Here is a 22311-nt window from a genome sequence, read left to right on the forward strand (position 1 = left end):
TGTAACATTTGCTTTCCCCCAGGATCCATCTTAGCACTTTAACTACCTAGGTCAATCAGCAGAGGAAATGAAAACTACATATCTGCATTTCCGAAAAGGCAGAATAATATTTCATTTGTTTCCTCACAAATATTTATTAAGTGCCTACTATGTGACAGGCGCCATGCCAGTCTAGGTAGTGAGGACCACAGTGTCTTTAGAGATAATTGGGGGCAGGAGTTTTCCACCTGTGTTTCTCGGAACTGCTGCGCTCTGGGCCATGGGCTCTGGGACGAGGATGTCAGCAAGGAGCTGGCCTGCGCGGACTCCCCCTGCCCTGTCCTGAACGAAAGAAAATGATCTGAGAAGAACTCAGCTTTTAGTATGTTTTATATTTTGGATTTCAAGTAAGATTTTGTTTGAATAAGAGTTCTATGGTCAAAACAAATTGCAACCCCTTGGCCTAGTTTAACCCCCATGTTGTATAGATTTCAAAATTGAGGCCCAGAGGGATGAAGTGAATGACAGGAAGCCACACAGCAAGGGCTGATTAGAGTCAGGCCTCTTGAATCCTGGTGTGGCACATTGCTGATTTTAAATTAATAACTAAAGAGTTAACTAAATTGTGTTGTGTATGTTCTAACAAAATTCCTGGTTCTTATTTGGACTTCAAATTTGCATCTAACCAATGAAAGATTCCATAGTGTTTTGCAGAATATTTTAAAAACAGGCTCTTCCACAGCGTTTTAGATCAATGAAAGCACTGAATTAAGCCTCCATGATGCAGAAGGGTTTTGTTCTACTCCCTGCTCTTGTCCCACATAGAACCTGGCAGTGTGGTCCAGTTGAGGACTCTCAGGCTGCAGGGGTGCCTGGCCCAGCTAGTTGTCAGCTGAGCACAGCCTTGGGCAAGCTACTCAATCTCTCTTAAGCCTCAGTTATGTCAACCTTAAAATGGGCATGAAGGTGGCAATATCAGATCTCATAGAGTTGCTGTGAGGATTACATGAAAACAGGTGTGTAAGTATTGAGCATGGTAATAGATCAAAGTTAAACGCTTAATAAATAATAGCTATATTACTATTAACTAAGTAAAAACTCTAACTGTACCTGTAAGACACTATCAAATATGAATAGATTTGTGTGTGCTAAGACAATTTTATTAATTATATTGGTGGCTATTAGTGATTCTATTAAATGTAATTAATAGCTTAATCAAGTGCCTAGTGCTTTAGTATGCACTGAGCTCTTCAATTAAACTATCGGGGATCTGAAATCCCCTCGATAGGCCTAGAAGTCTCTGTCAGCGGAGGCATCAAGTTCCCGGCATGTTCCAGGCACCAGACACAAAGTCTCCTTGTAGAGTAGCCCAGCACCTACGACTCATTTCTCCTTATGCCTGCAGGGTTGTACTCTGTGCTAGAGCTAATAGCATTTGACTGTTAGAGTTGCTCTATTTTCATGTATTGCTGAAAAAATTGAAATCAGCCTTTTCTTTACTTATAGAGCCATCAAGCCCATTTTTTGTTAACCCCCTTCTTCACCCCACATTTCCCCTGTCCCTTCCAACACTGGGTACACCTGTGGACAGGGACCGTAGGCTGCCACCCCCTTGTCCAGCCTTTATTTGATCCTCAATAAACATTTGTTGGCTGAATGAATGAAAGATACACACCAAGCGGGGATTTAGGCAGCTAATCTGTATTATAATGTAATTTATTTAATAAAGGACTTGGGAAAACATTTCTTGCTTATATTTTACATCTTTGTTTTTATTATCTTTCTCCCCCAGCTAGAATATAAGCTTCATGAGGGCAGGGAGTCTTTCTGGAACTTACTTAGAATAGTACCTCGCACATAGTAGGTGTTTAATATTTGTTGATTGGAGCCATCCCTCTTGTCAATATTCAAACTTTAAGAATTTTTATGAGTTTATTTGAGCCAAACTGATGGGTAGTTGCTGGGAAGAAAAATCTCAACAGATTGAGAAAATGCTCCGAAAAATGGCAGTTTTGTGTCTTATTTTATATATTATAATCAAAGGAGGATGATTAAAGGAGTTACATGAAATACATTGGTGATAGATTAGGGAGGCGGGAGAAAGCAAAGTGGGAAATCTCTGGGATTGGATTAAAAGTAATGAGTAGCTATATACTTCTTTCACATTTGTGGGAAAGTTAACAGTAAACAATGAACCTGGAACCATAGCAACGAGATGTGTGGTTGTGCTTTGAGGGACCCAAGGAAAGGGTCATAGATGCAAAAAGATAGACAGACTCAGTTAAGGTGAAGACTGACCTTTGTTAGGGAAAAATACTGCCCTAGGACATGACTGCCCACCATGAGAGGCTTTCAGTTAGAAAGTTTTAATTTTAGACCATCTTCTGTTGTTACTTTCATCTCTGAGTTTGTGAGGCGGCTATGCAGGCCTCCCCTGAGCTTGTCAGGTTTAATATGTGTTCCCTTTTCGTGTACACTCTGTAGCATTTGACCGCTCTTCTCACGCAGAAGAATGTCTGCTTCTTATCCTTGTAGGATTTTTCTCTCCTGCTTCTCTCCTACTTCCCTGGCCTGTACATCTTTTTTGATGCCTCCTATTTTTCTTCTAAGATCTCGTTATGGGAACTCCTCATGGTCTATCCTGATTACATAGTTCTGCAAAGATGGCATCCAGTCTCCTGACTTTACCTCTCGCCTCCCTGTGGCTCAGCCGTCAAGTATTTGAACCTCTCTCTTGCATACAAGTCCTCATTTCCAGTTGCCTGCTGGGCCCTCCCAGCTGGCCTCTGCTTGATCTTTCCACCCACCAGATCCATCACAGAGCCAGTCACTCTTTTCATCCAAGTCAGTTTCTCTTAGTAGTGGTTAAGGACACCAGCTGGAAGTTAATCTGGGTTTGGGTCCTGGAACTGCCTCCTCTTGCTACATCTACAGCTCTGGTTGGGCAAATTCCTAACCTCTCTGCATGGCAGTTTTCTCACCTAGAATAGCAAGATTTTGACAGTAATTCCTGTAGAAACTTGCTGAGATGAGTGAGATACATGCATAATATCTGCAGAGCAGTGGCCACATTTTTCTATTTTTCTTTCACTTCCACTACTTTCCCAGTCACCTAAGCTCAATATACGTACTACAGTCACCTCTGAAATATGAATTGTTTGCTGCTAGACTCATTCATACACACAGCTGTCTTTTTTTCTTCATGGCTCGCTTCATACCTTTCTATTCCCACTGCCACCAACCTGCTTGAGACTAGTGTCCTCTGTCTAATCTAACCCGTGCCATCTCTCTGACTTGCTCTCCTTCATCTAACTCTGTGTTACACAAATTCCTGGAGAGAAAGGATCTCTAGTAGAGCAAGGGGAAAGGGAAGAGGTAAGAAGATACTCACTGTGATTTTATGGGTTTTCAAACTCCTATTTTTAAAATAAGAGATTGAAGTGCTTGATTTGAAAGGTTTGATGCATGTTAATTAAAGCCATTGAGAGCAATTTCAGGTCAGCTAATCTTAGGACAGAGAAAAATGAATAAAAGAAAAAGAGACTTCTTTCTCCTGCCCCAAGTAAAACCTGGTTTCCAGCAAACTCATAAATTATATCTTAATAGGTACAATTTAATGAAAAATATTCCCTGTGGTCATAAGTGCTGAGCACATAGTAAGCACTTTAAAATGCCTACATTTTCAAATTTCTGTTGTAGAGACCAGAACACAACATAGCTTTTGTCAAATCTCTAGTTGCTGATTCTTTTATCATTTCCCTCAGGGGAACTGCCTCTTTATGGATTTATAAAAGGTTAACAATAGCCTTAATGTGTTAAAGAAAATGGTCATATTTCAATTATGAAGTTGAAAAATTATTTGTGTTCTTGAAATCTTGTTGTTTCCTAGTGATCAACTTAATAAAATACCTCAATTCTTTTTGGTTGGGGTATAAGAGACTGTTTTTGAAACCCAGAAGGTCCACCTTTATAAATATTTTTGCACTTTATGGGCTTTTAAGATATTGTCACTGGAGACCATTTCTGTTATGTGGAATTTTCACAGTAGTTGGCAGAAACTGCCATCTGGCTTCTGCCCCTGGCGCTCCACTAACTGCCTGCTGAGGTCCCTGAGGACCCCCGAGTTGCCAGATCCTGTGGCTTCCTCTGTGTGGCGAGTGACTCTCTGACCACGTCTTGACATCCCTTGTCCTCTGGGTTCTTTTGTCTTCTGTGCATGGAGTGTGGGCTCTGTGCCTGGCCTGACCGAGTGAGCTTCTGGGGTCATGAAGATGACTGGGATACAGTTTTCACCCTTCAAGAAATCGTACCCAGCAGAGGAGACAAATGCATAGGCTAGTGGGTGCAATCAGTTGCTTCCAGTGGTGTGTCAGAAGCCTGTGTGACAGGGTGGAGAGCCTGGAAGGGACATATTGAATCAATTGGGGAGAGACATGAAGTTTAAAGATCCTCCCAAGCTTCAGTTAGATCCCATTAAGAAGCTGTCTCCCTACTACTCTTTAGTTCAAAATCATTATAGGGTAATGGGAGGTGTTAGTGATAGGAAAGTTTAGCAAAAGTGAACCTTTGGGAAGCAGGAAATTGAGCAGCACCACTCAAGGAAACTGTGAGTGTCTAAAGAAAGGAAGGGTCATTTCTATGACTGGTGCAGAGAGTTGGGGAAATTATCATATAGGAGGTGATGCTTGGTTTGAGTCTGGAAATACAGGCAGGAATTCATCAGAATGATTTGACTAGGGAAGCACTCAGGGTGGAGGGGTCAGTGTGAGAATGGCAGAGAGGTGTGCAGCAGTGCAGTAAATGAAGAGACTTGTGTGTTGGTTTGCAAGGCCAGCCAGGAGATAAAATGGGAGATGGGAGAGGACCTTTAGACCATGCAGAGGAGTTGGACTTTGAAGAGTTTTAAGAACAGTAATATACTCTGATTGTCTTTTTAGGATGATGTCCTTGACAGTGGATTCAGGCAGGGGGAAGATCTTGCCAACTCTGGAGTCAGGGAGACCATTTAGGATACTATTCCAATATTCAAAGATAAATTATGAGAGCCTAAAGCAGTGGCTGAGGGAATAGAGAAGAAAGATGACAAAACAGTCTTTTAGGAGGTAGATTTCATGCCTCTTGGTGAATAATTGGATATGGGAAGTTAGGGAAAGTGGGTTGAATCTTATATCTCATATACAAAATTGGTCATTGCATTAATCAGGTTAAGAAATGTAGCTGCTGTAACAAACAGCCCAGAGATCTTAGAGGCTCAACACAATAAACATTAATTTCTCACCATAGTCTAAGGCAGATTGGCATGAGCCTTGCTCCATACAGTCATTTGGGAGCCCAGGATTCTCCCATCTAGTAACGCCGCCTGGGCTATGGAGTCCTCTTGGGTCCTCCATTCTCTGCATGAAAGGAAAGAACCATAGAGAATTATGTATAAGGTTTTTAAAGGCTAACCCTGAAAGTAATATTCAGCTGACCATTGAAGAATGCAGGAATTAGGGGCACCAATCCCCATGTAGTCAAAAATACGAGGATAAAACGTGGGTCTTCAGCACACATGGATTTCCAACTGCAGACTGAAAGTACCATTGCCCCTTGAAGAACACAAGTTTGAACTGTACAGGCCCTCCACTTACACGTGGATTTAAAATACTGTGTAATTCTCATATGAGTGGACCTGCTCAGTTCAAACCCATGTTCTTCAAGGGTCAGCTGTAAAGGATTTCTCCTCATTTAGTCATATGGCCCACTGAACTGCAAGGGAGGTTGGGAAATATAGTTGTGTTATGTGTCCAGGAGGAAAAAATATGGGATGGGTCTCCATCTTAGTCACTAAATCCTATTAACTCTACTCCCCAAACATCTCCCTAACTTTTCCTTGCTACTTCACCTCCAGTGCTTCTGTTAGAATTCATTCTCATGTTCACCTCCTAAATAGCAAAAATCTCCTAACTTTCTGCTTCCAGACTGACCCCTCAGCAGTCAACCCTCAGCAGTACCAAAGAATTTTGGTAGAATACAGATATGAGCATATCATGCCCCCAAGCCCCTCGGAAGTCTTTAGTGGCTCCCTTTCCCCTTCTGAACTCCCTAGCAGAGCACACAGAGCCCTCCTCTGCCTCGCCTCATTTCTGCCACTTCCCATCACGAAGGCTTTGCTCCTGTTGAACAGAGTGTATCTCCTTTCCACACCTGCAGCCTTTGTGTTCACCCTTCTTTGCCTTTGTAAATACTGTCCCTTCTGCCCAGAATTCCCATCTCCTCCTTGCCCACACGAGGAATGCCTAAGAATCCTTCAAGATTTATCTTCCTGTGTGAATTTCCAGATGCCCTTCTAGTGATGCTAACTTGCTCTACCCTCAGTTTGCCCGTAATATGTTAATTGTGGTATTTCTCAGGGTCCTGGCTAGAAGGAGATATTGAAGAGACTTAAATGAAGGGACTATTTGTAAAGATTTGAGCAGCTTTACAGGAAATACACAAGGGACAGTGGCAGAGTCTGGGACTAGCCAAAGTTACCAGCCTGGACCTGAAGAGGCAGGGCTGAAAGCTGGCGGAAGAAACAGAGGGCAGGGCTGTCTCTGGCCTTTGCCAGAGGAGTATAGGTAACTGCAAGCTGCCACCTGGCTGGGAGGGAACAAATGTCCTCACCTCTCTGTCCTGTTTTCTCATCTCCTGCTACCATGTCCCAAATTATCAAAACCAACTAGAAGCTAACGGGCCAGGGCGTCCATTGATGCTGACCTTCAGGTCAGCTTCCAGGGCTCAGAGTGAGGTGGAGAAGGAGAAGAGTTGATTTGAATGGGCAGATGGAGGCTATCCAGCACAGCCCTTTCTGTCTCTATTACAGTGGTGCCCGACATCATACTAAAATTATTTATGCACACATCTTTCCTACCAAATTATGAGTCCCTTCAATGCACATTTTATATTTTCCTGGATCATTGATGTCTTTCACATGCTAAACCTTTAAAAGTTGCTACAAATAATGGTCCCTTATGTAACATTTAAATGAAATATTCAACTGCATTATTACAGTCTGTTTTTAAGTGTCAGAAAACCATTTCCTAGAGTTGTCTCACCCAAGAGCATGGAGAGTTTGTTTCATCTTCCTGACCAGGTTTTTTTTCATTTTTCAGCGAAACAAATCAGACCCGTGAAATTGCGATGCCTTCCAGGAGCTATGCCCCATACACACGCGTCCTGGAGTTGACCATGAAGAAAACTCTGACTTAGGCAGTCAGAGACGTGCACTTTTTACAGATGGACAAAAGCTCTGGAACCCTGCAGCTTGAAATCTGGAAAGGGTGACTGTTGCTTCTTCATACGCGCAGTTTAAGCCAGAATGGAAATACCTGCGGTTCTGATCCATTTCTTAAAACGTGAAGGAAAGTGGAGGCGGATGAGGAGGGTAAGACAGAGGTTTACAAGGTCCCATTTCAAACGCGGAACCAGCCTACCCTGCTGTGTTGGGCCATTGTTAGTTTTCCAAGTACATGCTGAAATCTTGTCAGAATTCCCTCACAATTTATTTTGTTTTACTAGATTTCAGTTGGGAGGAAAAAGGGCATTCATTTGAAATTTCATGTTATTCACGCCAGGACCATTTGTTACTGCATGAAGGTTTTGTTTACCCGTAAAAGTATTAGAGGCAGTATTTCTCTGGCGCAGAGAAGCCTGTCCACAAGAGCACGGGCAGCGGGGGAGACTTGGCCCAGCGCAGGTGCCGTCTCCTCTTGGTGCAGATTGTGGTAACCGTTGGAGATGGTCCTCATGTGGGCAGACATGCTTCATTCTGACGTGCTAATCCCTTGGTTTAATTTGTGCCTTATGCCTTTATGGAGCCAGCGGAAATCACTGTATTTATTCGACCTGTGATTTTTTTTTTTCTTTCTCACTTTAACTGAAAGAAAAATTTGTATGTCGTGGAAATTTAATCATTTCATGTTTTCAGTGTTGATTGGTGTTTTTGTTAAATGAATGAGTAATTTGTTCATGCCTTCTCTACTTTGATATTATAATAACCTGTGTCACAGCTGTTTAATAAATGCCATATATTTTGTTCTACTGATGTTGTCTCTGTTTCACCCATGACCATGTACAAGGAGTAGAGAGCAGAACTGGACTCTGGAGTTGAGTGTCAAAGTCAGAGCATGCTGAGCTTTCAATCAGTATAGTCTATAGAAGGATTTGTAAACCATAAGATAGGAAGTGTGTGTGTGTGTGTGTGTGTGTATTTTTAAACTCTGAAATTTAACTAGTTAACTCACCTGCTGAAAAGAATAAGATATTGTACATACATGGTTATAAAATTCAAAAATTGTTTTTACTTAAAAAATATCACCTCCTCCTTGCCCAATCTTTCTGTGCCCTACTTCCCCACTTCAAAAAACAGTGCCAAAGAAAGAAAGCAAAGAAATTCAGTTGGGTAAATCCCTGTGAGTCAGGGTAGTGTGAAAAGGAAGATGTGGATTGTATTTTGAAGCCAAATTTTTATTTAAATTATGCCTATAGGATCTTCGGCAAGTCATCAAAGCTCTCTGAATGTCACCTTCATCTTCTACAAACCTGGAACAATCACACCTACCTTATGGGCTGCTGTGAGTGCCACCTGAGGTGTCCACACAGAGGCACCGCCAGGTGGGGTGTGGTGCGCTGAGCACAGGTTTGTTTTAAAGCCCTGCTGCCCCGGTTCCCCTCCTTCCTGGAGGTGTTCTGGTGGGGAACAAGCATGTCCTGGGCTAATCCTAAAAAGCAGCGTCTTGGGAAAAGGCAGTGCTTGGGAGCGGGAGAGGGAAGCTGGACTCAGTGGCAGAGAGTCTGGGAGCCCTTAGGCCTCTGGGGAACTGGTCGGGAAGTCATTTCTAAATGAAATGCAAGGGCATAAAGAATGTCAGCTTTACTGGGACCAAGGCAGAAATGGAAACTGCTCTGCAAGCACTTAAAACAAGAAAAAATAAAAGGAAAAAAATTTAGGGAGTAATTTTACATTCAAAGAGTACCATGGATCATTCTGCAGCATTAGAGGTGGTCTCTATGTAGGCCCTTTGTATTTTTAAATATGTTTTCAACATGTGGAGAACTCTAAACATTATCTGAACTACTAAAAAAGGCAAAGTGAGTTCCTAAGCAACACGGACTGAAACTGAAACAAACAGAGATGATCCCTCTTGATTCTTTGTCAAAATTAATTCTGGTGATCTGCAACCCACCATCTGAAAGAGTTACACTCAACTCCTCCTGAGCATGGGTAACATGTAGAATTGGGTTATATAAAGTTATTCTATTGAGACAAAGAATAGCAGTGTAAATAATTCCCCAATTAATATTTTTATTCTAATCCTTCCATCTTTTAAACACACACACACACCATTTATTTGTTTTGTTGTTAGAGCAAATACGACCCTATTCTGAGTTGCAGAATCACGGTATTTAAAAACGTGGAATCTGGGTGAGCTCAGTCACTTAGTGTATGCCTCAGGCAAGTCATGGACTCTTTTCAAGCCATGCGAAATGGAAACAGTGACAGTTCTTTCCTAACTGGGGCTGGTGTGAAGATTAAACAAGTTAATATCTGTGAAGTTCTTAGAATAGTGCTTGGCATATAGTAAGCACTCAATAAATGCCATCTATTATTATTACATAGTTTTGTAACAGCTCTTCACTCATTATGATAATTACATATAGCTACATCTAGCTACATCATTAATTCTTACAATTACTTGGATTCCATTTTATTGATGTACTATGATTTACTCAACCTATTCCTTATTGGATCCCCTGGCTGGTTTGGCTCAGTGGATTGAGCGTCGGCCTGCGAGCTAAGTGTCGCTGGTTCGATCTTCCAGTCAGGGCACATCAGAGAAGGAAAACTCTGACTCCAAAAAACCTCCGCTGCCTTGCGGCATACCTCTTCAGGGGAAAGGCTAAGGGAGTAAACCCCGACAGAAAATCCGGAGCCGGAGTCCCTAAGGCGGTTTGACGTTGTAGTCAACACCGGCAACTCCTGCGGCGCACCTGAAGCCAAGCTGTATTGACTCCGTCTTTCCCTTGGACCCTTCAGCTGCGAAGAGAGGGGGGGTCTGCAGCATGGGCAACAGCAGACCCTCCATATCACCCTGCCCAGGCTCTGTAGCTTCAGCTTCACTGGAGAGGACACTCCAGCGTCATCGCAAGATGTCGATTCAACACGGGAGGAGACAGATACCGTGTCACTCCCGAGTCGGACTGCACAGCCATTCTCGGCGGTGCAGATAGACTCTTAAGAAGCTACACCATCGTCTCTCGAGACGGACGGCTGCCGACGATTCCTTATTGGAATTTTAAAGGTTCTCTTTACTTCTTTTTGAACAATCTTATGATGCATCATCTTGTACAATACGACTTTCTATACTTGCCTATTTTCTCAGGGTAACTTCCTAGAAAAGGAATTGCTGGGTCAAAACTTATGCACATTTAAGTCTTTTGGTACACAAGGTCCAATTTGGCCTGTGGAAATTTGAATCCACTGAAATTCTCACCGACAAGATGAGAATGTGGTTTCCTGACTCCTTTGCCAACATTCGGAATGAGAAATGAAGGAGTGTATAAAGTTGCTTGCTTTAGGCAGACACGCACGTCCCCCAAACAGGCAGTGAAAAAAGTTCCTTCAGGATATTGCCTTTGGATACCTGAGCTCTGCAGGCCTGTAGGCGTCTCCACGGCCCAGAGAGTGCCTGGGCAGCTGACAGGAAACAGGTCCGGACTCAGAAGGAGCAGGTGTCCCCCAGGATACCAGAATCAGAGAGGGCCTGCTGCTTAGTGAGGCAGAAGCAAGAGCTGGCCACAAGACAGAAAAATATCAGGCTATGTGCCTGAGATGGGGTTTAAAACTGATTGGGAAGATTTCAGAGCTAGCCAGGGAGAGAACCTTTGGGTGGGGCTTGGAGTTGGGTGATAGGACATGGTCCCCCGTTACAGGGTGTGCTAACCAAGGATCACCTTGAGCTGGCCTGTATGTCTCCTCCGGGCACCCATTTTCTGCAAATGAAATGTATTCCAGAAAGAGCCTTGGCTGGGTGGTATAAAGGAGACCAAAAATGCTGAGGCAGCATAGTAGACATGCACTGTATCTTCTCAACAGCTCTGTGTGGAAGATGTTATTGCCACCACTTTGTAGATAAGGCAATTGAAACTCAAAGAGATGAAACTCAAACTCCAAGCCTGTCTGACTCCAGAACATGGACGTGAAGCCTGGAGTCGGTCCCAGGTCTGCCACTGAATCTCAATACTCGTTGGTCAGGTCACTTCAGCTCTCTGAGGCTCAGGGCCCCAGTAAGCAGCTTGGCCCAAGAAGTAAATGGAATTGCACTCCCCACATAGCCTTGTTGTACAGATCACGTGAAATAGCACAGAAACATTTCCCAGCACTGCACCAGAGAGTGCCAATGATCGATACCTGCTATTGTTATTAGTAATTACTGGCAAAGAGGTGTTGCATCATGAATATTTGCAGGTCTGAGGATTTCTTCTTATTGGACACCATAGTGACCTGGATTTGCAGAAGGAAAAGTAAGGTGGGTAATGTGGCTGGTGGCTGGATGAGCAGAAGATTAAATAATCGACTTTTCCTCACATGCAAAATTGAGAAGAACGCGTTTGACTTTGTCAGTGAAGGAAAAGCTCAAAAGGGAGACTGAAGATGCGTTTCTGGAAAGAGAGGCTAGAGGCAAAGAGACCAGAGGGAGATGCTGCTAAATTTGCAGGTAGTTTAATTAGGCAGAATTACATTACTAATACATGGTGAGAAAGATAAATGAACAAAATGTTTTTATGCCTATGGATATTCAATTGCTTTAGCACCATTTGTTGAAAACTACCCATTTTCCACTGAATTGCCCTTGTGCCATTGTAGAAAGACAGTTGGCCATATAGGCATAGTTCTGTTTCGGGGCTCTCTACTTTGTTATATTGGTTCAGTTGCCTCTCTTGACACCAGTGCCCCACTGTCTTGAGTATTATAACTTTCTCATAAGCCAGGTAGGGCCCAACCTTGCTCTTCTTTTTCAAAGCTGTTTTGGCTATTCTAGATCCTTTGCATTTCCATATGAATTTTACAGTCTGTCAATTTCTACAAAAGGGTTGCTGGGATTTTGATTGGGATGGTACAGAATAGATAGGTTCCCCAAGGAAAACACCAATAGCTTGCTGTGAGTGTCAGGCCAGCTCACCGTAGCGCCATGGCCTCGCTGGCAGTGCTAGGTAGCTGCTGAATGTCCGGAGTCGCTTCTCTCTTCTTCTGTTGGGAAGATGCCAGGTAAAAACCTCCATAATATATTTTGATAAAGGTACGGTATAATCTTTGTGGAATTCCAAACAAAATTTATAAGAAACGTTAATGTGTGCCCAAGGACCATAAAGCTGATGTAATTTGAATGCAATAAAATATAAATAAATGGCAAATAGTTCTTGGGGGTTTTCTCTTAATTTTTCAATACATACTTTTGCATTTTAACATATAGCATTTACAGCATTCACCTTCCTGAATTAGGGGTAGGAGGGGGGTTGAGAAATAATTAGTAGGCAATTTTTTGGCCCTGGGACTTTTCTTGTAAATGTTTTCTTTGGCAGCCTTACTCTTGAGAACAGGAAGTTACTCTCTTGTTACAGATTTAAGACTTTTCTGAGCCAAATAACAGAAAGCTGGATTAGTTCTGAAATGAAGGGGGGAAAAAAACAACAACTCTAGGCTCTTGCTAGAGATTAATGACATCTTGCAAATATTTTAATTCTCCCTTTTCCTCTTAACTTGCCACCTCCTAAACAAAACACATTCAGCCAGGAAAAACTTAACCAGTCACTTTGTGACCCAACCCTAAAATAAAATGCCTTTATGGTACCCACAAATTTATTTAAACAGTTTTGGGGGGGCTGAAGGGAAGGAAATTAAGGATTATCTCAAGTTAACCTTTTTCCTTACAAAATTTCCAATATGAATTTAAAGTAGAAAATGTAGTTGTAAAGATGCTAATGTGTCCATAGTGATCATAAAAATTTATAATTTTCTTTGACCTTTTAAGCTGGTTTTTGTTATAGATAAAAATGTTGTATCAAGCTTTGTAAACAATGCCTGTGTTTTGTTTGTGATGCTTACAAACAACTCTCTAGGAATTATTCAAAATAACAAGATCATATGCTTTGACTAGAGCACTTATTATTCTGACCATAAAATAAGGAAATGGTCCCTTACCCTCGAAGAAAGGCTGTCCTTTTGAATTAAAATTCACTTTTTACACTTGACTCCAGGGGAAAAATAAAAACAAAACCCTGTAGTCTCAATGAAGTTTATAATATTGGGGGGGCGGGTATTAAGTCTATTCATTACCTGAGAACCATTTCTGGGGATTCTTAAAACATCTTAGGAAGATGTTAAGATTCAGAGGTAAAGAACAGTTTCTTGTAACAAGTATATATATCTAGGAAGTTTCCATGGTATAAATTTTAGCCTCTGTGATAAAGAGTTGGGCAAAAATTTTCATTTGTATTTGCATCACACACCCAAAATCAAATGACCTGGTGCCCAGGAAGTTTGCATAAAGGTGAGCAGGGCCTAGGGTAGGATAATGGGGTGAGTGGCTGGTGGGAGGGGAGTGGGGAGGATGCTAGCCCAGATTTGAGTACATGCTCATCTTAAAATCATTCCAATCCATAATTCTGAAGAACTCCAAGTAGACAAACAAATCCACATCTGATAGATTAGATGTAGCTGAAGACCTGCAAGTTGCAACATTTTATTTACATTCTTTAATTCTTTTCTGTGTGCTTTAAAAAAAAATTCCTTCAAACTACCTTCTTCTCCAGTTTGCCTGAAATGAGGTTCCTCCCACATCATTAATTACAGTTTGCTTGTCTTCTGCTATTTTGACAACTTCAGTTTTTAAGAACCTTATAAACAATCTTAAATTACTCAGAGCTGTCATCCATTAGATATAAAAATTAAATTAAGCCCAAGAATGCTAGGTGATGGAAAACATTATCCAGTCTCATAAGATACGGGCAACCGTGGGAGTCCAGCAAAGGTTGATAAAACCTGAAACTTCATCAATGTTGGATGAGTATTTATTTAAAGGGAGCTACCTGCTTCCTGGTTTACTGCATACCAAATATTTCTTCTCAACATTTATGAGCTTAAATAGATGCAGATGTTGCCAAAGAATGTATTATAACATTAATCATCCTAGAATCATATAATTTAAGTGTTGAAAGGCATCTTGGAGTCTGTCTGGTTCAATACCCTCATTTTAAACAGGAGGAAACTGAGGCCCAGAGAAGTTAATTGGCCACAAAGTTAGTGGTATGCAAACCCTCTTCCCCAGAAAACACAGTTGGGCATTGACAAATTTCTCTACCACCCTTTCATTTTCTGGTCTGGATCACCTTATTGTCCATTATACTATGCCTGACCTCACCTCCAATTTTGGGACAAGAAAATCCAGGAGGACTTTTTTTTTCTGAATAATTCCCCTGACTCTATACTCCATGGGTATCCCTTGCACTTCCCCTTCTACTTTTCCTAGCTGAAGCTTTTCAGAGCTGTGTTCTTTTACTTTTTATGCAAGACAGAAGGTTAAAGGCAACCAGACACTTGATTCTGGCCAGGTGTAGTGAGACGAGACGAGTAGTCAGTTTTCTCTAACTTCATCCTGCTGCTGATGACCAATTCCTTTATTTCATGGCCTCCGAGGAACATCATCCCCCAATGGGTGAGACATCTGGTGGGCTGACATTGTTGTGGAGACCTGATTCTCCTTTCCCTCCACTAAAGGCCCAGCTCCCACCTCCCTCCCTGATGAAACTTGAAAGGAAATGACAAAATCTCACCCTTCAGTGACTTTCCAAATTACCTCCCTTACTCTCCCTTACACAGTGATACATGTATGTGAAACCATCTTTCCTCAAACACAAAAGAAGTATAAACATATTTATTGGGGCATGTTTTACTAATGAGATAATTCTAATAGCCAGACTTATGGACCAAATGTCTTACAAAAAAATCTTAGATGAGGCCCATTTACCTATAGGAGGCTCTCCTTTCTAGCATGGAATTGGAACCAAGTCTAAGTAAAGTTTGGTTTTGACATCCTCCCTTTTGCCCGACTACACATTCTCCAAATCCCTGAGAGGAGGTCCTCTGGGGTCTTCCTGCTATCTATCCTAAACCCGCTGCTGCGATACTCTGGTCTAGTCTTCCTTTCCGGTTCCTCAGAGTTAATTCCGTTTTTCTCCCCTTCCCACCTATCAAATTCCACTCTTTTAGTGCAAGTCATCACCTCAGCTAGGCTGTTGTGAGAAAGCTATTTGGAACACATTCACACTCATGTGTAAATGACTGATAGTCAGTCCACAACCCTTCTGGAAGGATCTGTGGTCTCAAAGGAAGATCCTTGTTAACCAAATAATCTTATTGGAGGAATTTCAGCTAATATGTCCAAGGAAAATTAAGTAAGTCAAGGGGAAGGGAAGATATTTTAAATGTTTAATATTCTGTCTCCTAAACTGAGAGGAGGGGCTTCAGCTACAACGTCTATACAGTCTCTACCAAAAATCAGTACATGTGATTTTCCAGGACTTTTTTTTCTGGTTTGTGAGTTTATTCATATGAAAAATCATAGAAAGATAATACTCAATCACAATTAGTCACATATCTTATTCAAAATAAAATCACATGTAATTTTGGAGAATCAAACATGTAATACTTTTTTTTCCCGCTACATGATCTCTTCCCACACTATCAAAAAGATCATAAGACTGTGGTGGCCTGAAATGGGAGATTTGACACCAAACAAAACTCAACCACAGGGAAAGTCTGAAGAGGAAAAAAAAATTCTTCCCCTTCAACTTGAACTTTATTTGGCTAGGATTTTCTCACTAGAGTCTTCCTATTTTTTTTTTCCATGGGCAACTGCCCTCTTGATTAATCCCATTTCCCTCAGTCTTAGTTTTTCCAAGCAGCTGAGCAAACAAAGATGCAGGCGGCCATTTTAGCGCACTTCCCCTCTCCAGCCCTCTGGGATGGGCCGTCTGTTCATCCTGTTCATAAACCCGCAGCCTGGATGTGGTGGGAGAAGGCAGCAAGGATCTTCTGTCAGGATTAATTTTAATAGGCCACAGTCTGTCAGCTGGGAACCACAGCTCCGGTAAATGGCTTTAAATTACTATTTGCTGATAAAGAGGGAGATATGAGCTGAAAATTTGGTCCCTCATTTCAAACAGTTTGGATAACTAATGCAAGAATTTACTTTTAGTGTGGAGTACATGCTCTTTACAGCCTAAACCCCGGGGTAGCTGAGGAAAACCTTTTGCTGCAGTGGGATCACAGTGAAATACAAAGAGGGGACATGTGACATTTGTAGAAGTGTAGAATTTTAGAGCTGGAAGGGAAATGAATTTATCTGTGAATTCCTCAGCACAAAGCTTCCTGTGAAGCTTTCTGTTTCTGGTTTCTGTGCATAAAAACATTATCCCTCTTACTGTCCATTCTACTTTTTTGTCTCCCTCTTTGCCAGGTCCTTTCTTTTTTCTTTTTCACTGCGTTCTTCTCATGGTCTCTGTTACCTTCCTTACTTTCTTTTCCCTAACTGGTCAGGGCTCCTGTCAGCTATTTGTGAAGTTCTGCACTGAGGGACAGATAGAAGAGGCAGCAGGGCAAGTCTGGCCCATGGATGGAGGGGTCAGGAGGTTCTTGCCCTCGACTGTCCCTCTGGGCGTGGTCCCCATGCTCTATCTGAGAAATTTTGGGGAGTGAATGGAAGAGGAGGTTTGGTAAATGACATGCCGATGTCAGCTCTTACTGTTCTTAGGTTTACCATTCTTTATTTTTTATTAGCTATGGCTGCTATGGTTTGTTTGAAAATTCAGCATGTTGCATTCCCAAACAGATGCTTAAAAAAAAAAATTTTTTTTTTCTTTGAATTTGTTTTTGACCGTTGGTTCCCATCTCCTCTCCATGTGCTCAGCTGATAGCAGGGGAGACCAAAAGCTGGCCTTCCTTCTCCTTGGTCAGCTCTCTCACCGTGAAGCCCAGGCATCAATCAAGCCTCGATGTTCCTAACAGATTAATGCTTTTGGATTCTGTAAAGTGAATCTCTTATTTTAAGGAATTGGTTCATATGCTTATCACTGCAAGATAGGCCAGAAAGCTGGAGACTCAGGGAAGAAACCCTGTTGCAGTTCAAGTCTGAAGGGTATCTGCTGGCAGAATTTCTTTGCTCGGGGGAAGACAGCCTTTGTTCTAGCAAAAGCTTAACTGATTGGATGAGTCCCACCCACATTAGTAAGAACAATCTGTTTTACTCAAAGTCCACTGATTTGAATGTTAATCTCAACCAAAAAATAACCTTCACAAAAGTATGTGGAATAATGTTTGACCCAATCAATATCTGGGCACCTTGACCTAGGCAAAGTGACACATAAAATCAACCATCACAGGCTCCTTTGTTGGTGATCATTGTTTCTAATGGCCTTGTCTGGTTTCAATATCTGACCATCTATTCCTTTAAATTCTCTTTTGGGACCAGCCTCCCACTAACCATCATTCTGCTGCTCAAGTCTGGCTAAATATTTTACTTACACTTGTCTCACAGGCCACTGCCGGGATGGCCAGCTCTAGGCAGGGAGATCGGGCGTGCTCTGCCTGGCGCCTGCAGTACTCTCCCCCGCCCCGCCCCTCCAGTAATCCCAACGTGGTGGCAGGACCAACTCTGTGTGCTGAGAGGCCCAACAAGTGTGGAATTGAACACTTTGCTACTGGTGTTTTCCACATGCATATTGCAAGTGAAGGAAACAAAATTAGATGTAAGGAAAACACCTCTCTGGCAGCAGAGGAAAAGGGCAGCTTAGGCTACAGATAGATCTTTTAGGAGCTACTGTAGTAGTTCACTCAAGGGCTCAGACGGAGACAGTGGAGGCAACAACGGGTGTATGGGGAGGTGCTGAAACGGTGGCAAGAGAGTGTGTACAGAGAAAAAGGTATTTAGGCTGTAAGAGTTCATGATTAGTTGGGCTGAGGGAAAAAGAATAGTCAGGTATGAATACCTAGTTTTGGTTAGGGCAACTAGGTGAATGGAATTGCCATTAAACAGTGGGAATTTTAAAAATGAGGAGTGGGTTGGGGGAAGAAAATAGAAGTTATTTTTAGACAAGCTGAACCTAAGAAACCTTTTGGACACCTAGGCAGTTAGGCCTTTACCCTGACTCTCATCCTAGTCCCAGAACAAAAACTCCAGAGTTGAGAATCCTGGAGAGACTGGTAACATGGAATTTATGATAGAAGAGAGTTTTAAGGAGAATGTGGTGAACAGGGTCAGATGGAGCAAGGAGGAGAAAGACTAAAAACTGCTCCTTGGGTTTGGCGACCAGGATAGGGTTCCTGGCACTGGTGCGAGTGGTGATGACTGTGCAGTCAGAGAACAGGTAAGTCTCTTAGGAGACTAACCTCTGAAAAAAGAAGAGGGTGGGAGCTAGAGGGGCACCTTTAACAGCTCTGTTGGGGGTATAACTGACATGCTGTACACTGGACATATTTTAAGTGTACAATGCGATAAGTTGTGTCTTTTCAACAACCAAAATAATCAACATATCCATCACCCCCAAAAGTCTTCTCCTGCCTTTTTGTAATCCTTCCCTCCAGCCTTTCCCTCTCACCCACATCATTAGGAAATCACTGATCTGCTTTCTGTCACTATAGAATTTTGTATAGATGGAATGGTACAGTGTGTACTAGTTTTTTTTTTTTTTTTTCTGGCTTCTTTCATTGAGTATAATTGAGATTAATTGAAGGTGTTGCATATATGATAGTATTCAATTATATGGACATACTGTAACTTGTTTATCATTCATCTAGTGATAAACATTGAGTAGTTTCCAGTTTTTTAAAAAAGATTTAAAAAAATTTGTCGAGAGAGTAGAAGGGAGGGAGAATGAGAGGGTGAGAAACATCAATATGGGAGAGAAACATTGATTGGTTGCCTTCCACACAGGCCCTGACTGGGGCTAGATCCACAATCCAGGCATGTGCCTTCACTGACCTTTCACTTTGTGGAACAACAACCAACTAACTGAGCCATGCCGGTCAGGGCTGCTCCCAGTTTGGGGCTATTACAAATAAAGCTGCTATCAACATCTATGAACAAGTCTTCATATGGACATAGTTTCATTTCTCTTGGGTGAAAACCTAGCTGAGGAGGGCTAGGTCATGTGACAGTTTTAAGAAACTACCAAACTATTTTCAAAACTGGCTGTACTATTTTACATTCACATTAGTAGTGTATATGACATCCAGGTGCTCCACATCCTTTCCAACATTTGGTATGGTCAGTCTTTCTAACTTCAGACATTCTGATTGTTGTATAGTAGCATCACATTGTGTTTTTAATTTGCATTTTCCTAATGGCTAATAACACTGGCCACCTTTCAGGTACTTATTTTTCATTTGTGCATCTTCTTTGGTCAAATGCTTGTTCAAATCTTTTATAATTTAATCTTGAGGTGACACTTCATCACTTTTACCATTTGTATCACTTTGACCATATTTTATTTGTCAGAAGCAAGACAGAAAGTCCAGCCCATATTCAATGGGAGTGGATTACACTAGGGCAGGGCTGGTGGGGACCACACTAGATGCTGCCAATGACAAATGGCTTCCCATTTCTCTTAGAATAAAATTTAATCTCCATATCCTGGTCTACAAAGGCCTGCAAGATCTAGCTCTGTCTTTTTGTTTGTTATTTGGACATGCTGAGCCCTTTTTCCTTGTAGAGCCTTACAGTCACTCTTCTGTCTACTTGGGATGCTTTTATGTCAGATTTCTCCCATGGTTAATTGCTTTTTGTTATTTGAGTCTCTGCTTATAAACTACCTCCTGAAGAAAACCAACCTCAATCACCCAATCAATCATGATAGCCTCTCAATCACTCCTTATCATATCACCTGATTAAATCTCTATGTGGCACTTATACTATCTGATGGAATGTAAGTTTGAGTGTGGCAGGAAACTTGTCTCATTCATCATTATGTATCCAAAGCCTAGAATTGGAAAGTTTGCGTATGGGTGTTGTTACAAATTCAGATATTTATTATGACATCTTGAAGTCCTGAGCTAGGTCATGTAAATGATTCTGTACCATAACACAGAAAATACCTTCACAGTAATTATTGTTAATACTTATATTAAAAAGCTTGAGTTTTGTATATACAGATGGGACATATCATTAAGAGGAAGAGGAATATGAGGGAAAGGCAGAAAGAAAAATTATGAGGGGGAGATTTAGTCAATATGTGATAGGGGAGAGAGAAAGTACCAACATAGTCCCCTTACAAAATTCCCTGACTTTACAATTTTATTAGAAAGGATAAAGAAATCATCATGCATAATACAATTGAAGAAGTGTAATATGCTTTATGTAATGAGGTTCTTTTTTTAAAGTATATTTCATTGATTTGTGCTGTTATAGTTGTCCTAAGTTTTTTCCCTCTGTCCCTCACTACCCAGTAACCCCCTTTCTTCCAGCAATCCCTGCCCCATGTCCATGGGTCATGCATGTAAGCTCTTTTACTTCGCCCTTTCTTACACTATTATTAACATCCCCCTGTCTATTTTGTTCCTACCAATTATGCTTTTTGATCCCTGCACCATTTCTCCATTCTCCCCTTTCCCCCTCCCAGCTGATAACCCTCCAAATGATCCCCATACCTATGATCTGTTCCTGTTCTGGTTGTTTGCTTAGTTTGTTTTTGTTTTTATTTTTAGTTGTAGATAGTTGTGAGTTTGTTGTTATTTTAATATTCATAGTTTTGATCTTCTTTTTCTTAAACAAGTCTCTTAACATTTCATATGATAAGGGCCTGGTGATGATGAACTCATTTAGCTTTACTTTGTCTAGGAAGCACTTTATCTGTCCTTCTGTTCTAAATGATAGCTTTACTGGATAGAATAATCTTGGTTGTAAGTTCTTGCTTTTCATCACTTTGAATACTTCTTGCCAGCTTGCAAAGTTTCTTTCAAGAAATCAGCTGATAGTCTTATAGGAACTCCTTTGTAGGTAACTCTCTTCTTTTCTCTTGCTGTTTTAAGATTCTCTCTTTATCTTTAACCTTTGGCATTTTAATTATGATATGTCTTGGAGTGGTCTTTTTTGGATCCAACTTGTTTGGGACTCTCTGTGCTTCCTAGATTTATATGTCTATTTTCTTCACCAAATTAAGGAAGTTTTCTTTCATTATTTTTTCATATAAGTTTTCAACTTTTGTTCTTCCTCTTCTTCTGGCACCCCTATGATTCAGATGTCGGTGTGTTTAAAGTTGTCCCAGAGGTTCCTAATCCTCTCCTCATTTTATTCAATTCTTGTTTCTTCTTTCTGTTCTGTGTGAATGTTTATTTCTTCCTTTTGTTTCAAATTGTTGGTTTGAATCCTGGCTTTCTTCCAATCACTGTTGATTTTATATATATATATATTTGATTTCACTTTGTATAACCTTTACTTCTTCCTTTATTTGTGGTCATACTCAATCATTTCTCTGAGCATCCTGATCACCAGTGTTTTGAATTCTGCATCTGATAGGTTGGCTATCTCTATTTCATTTAGTTATTTTTCTGGGGTTTTGTTCTGTTCTTTCATCTGGGTCATGTTTCTTTGCCTCTTCAATTTGGAAGCCTCCCTGTGTTTGTTTCTGTGTAGTGGGTAGAGCTGCTTTGACTCCATGTCTTGGTAGTATGACCTAATGCAGTGGGTGTCCTGTAGGGTCCAGTGGCACAGCCTTCTCTATCACCCAAGCTGGGTACTCGAGGTGTGCCCATCGCATCGGCTGAGTACACCTTCCTCTTGTGGTTGAGCCTTGGTTGCTATTGGCAGATCAATGGGAGAGATTTACCCAGGCCAGTCAGCTACAAAGACTAGCTGTGATCACTGACCACCAACCTCTGCCCTCTGTGGAGAATGAGCTGTGCAGGGGCAGGGTGGTAGTGCTCTGATGTGGTCCGTAGCTGTCCACTGAGTGTGCTGGCCCTGAGGTTTTCCAGTTGGTGCCAGCCAAGGTCCCACCTGTGTTTTTCCCTGGGCACCCTACCTGAGCTATAAAGCAATCTGAGATGGCTGGTACTTGTGCTGGAATTGGAGATTCCCAGGCAAAGCCAAGTTGTGAATCTAAACTGGCTGCTGGTAGTACCGGGCCTTAAGCTCACTGAGACCAGTTGTTGCTTATTTGCTAGGATTTAGAAAGTATGAAGCATGAGCCAAGATCAGCCATTCATATGGAAAAGCAGCCTGGGTGGGCTCATAAATTGGGTGGGTGGAATCTTTGGGG

The 22311-nt window shown here is 41.6% G+C and overlaps 1 protein-coding gene across 2 annotated transcripts in view; it reads left to right on the forward strand.

Annotated features, from left to right (window-relative positions):
* The window catches only part of MYZAP (myocardial zonula adherens protein), a 113217-nt gene that overhangs the window by 80799 nt on the left and 10107 nt on the right, over nt 1-22311 (forward strand). The window contains exon 13 of one of the 2 annotated variants that reach the window (XM_090270663.1): nt 7113-8040. The exons of the other annotated variant lie outside the window; for it this stretch is intronic. Coding sequence (XP_090126789.1) covers nt 7113-7209 — 97 coding nt within the window. The 3' untranslated portion in view covers nt 7210-8040. Of the gene's footprint in view, nt 1-7112; nt 8041-22311 lie in introns of those variants that run through there. 2 annotated transcript variants of the gene reach the window in all.

This window comes from Furipterus horrens, unplaced genomic scaffold (assembly GCF_987537825.1).
Source record: "Furipterus horrens unplaced genomic scaffold, mFurHor1.1.pri manual_scaffold_3, whole genome shotgun sequence".
NCBI classification, from domain to species: Eukaryota; Metazoa; Chordata; class Mammalia; order Chiroptera; family Furipteridae; genus Furipterus; species Furipterus horrens.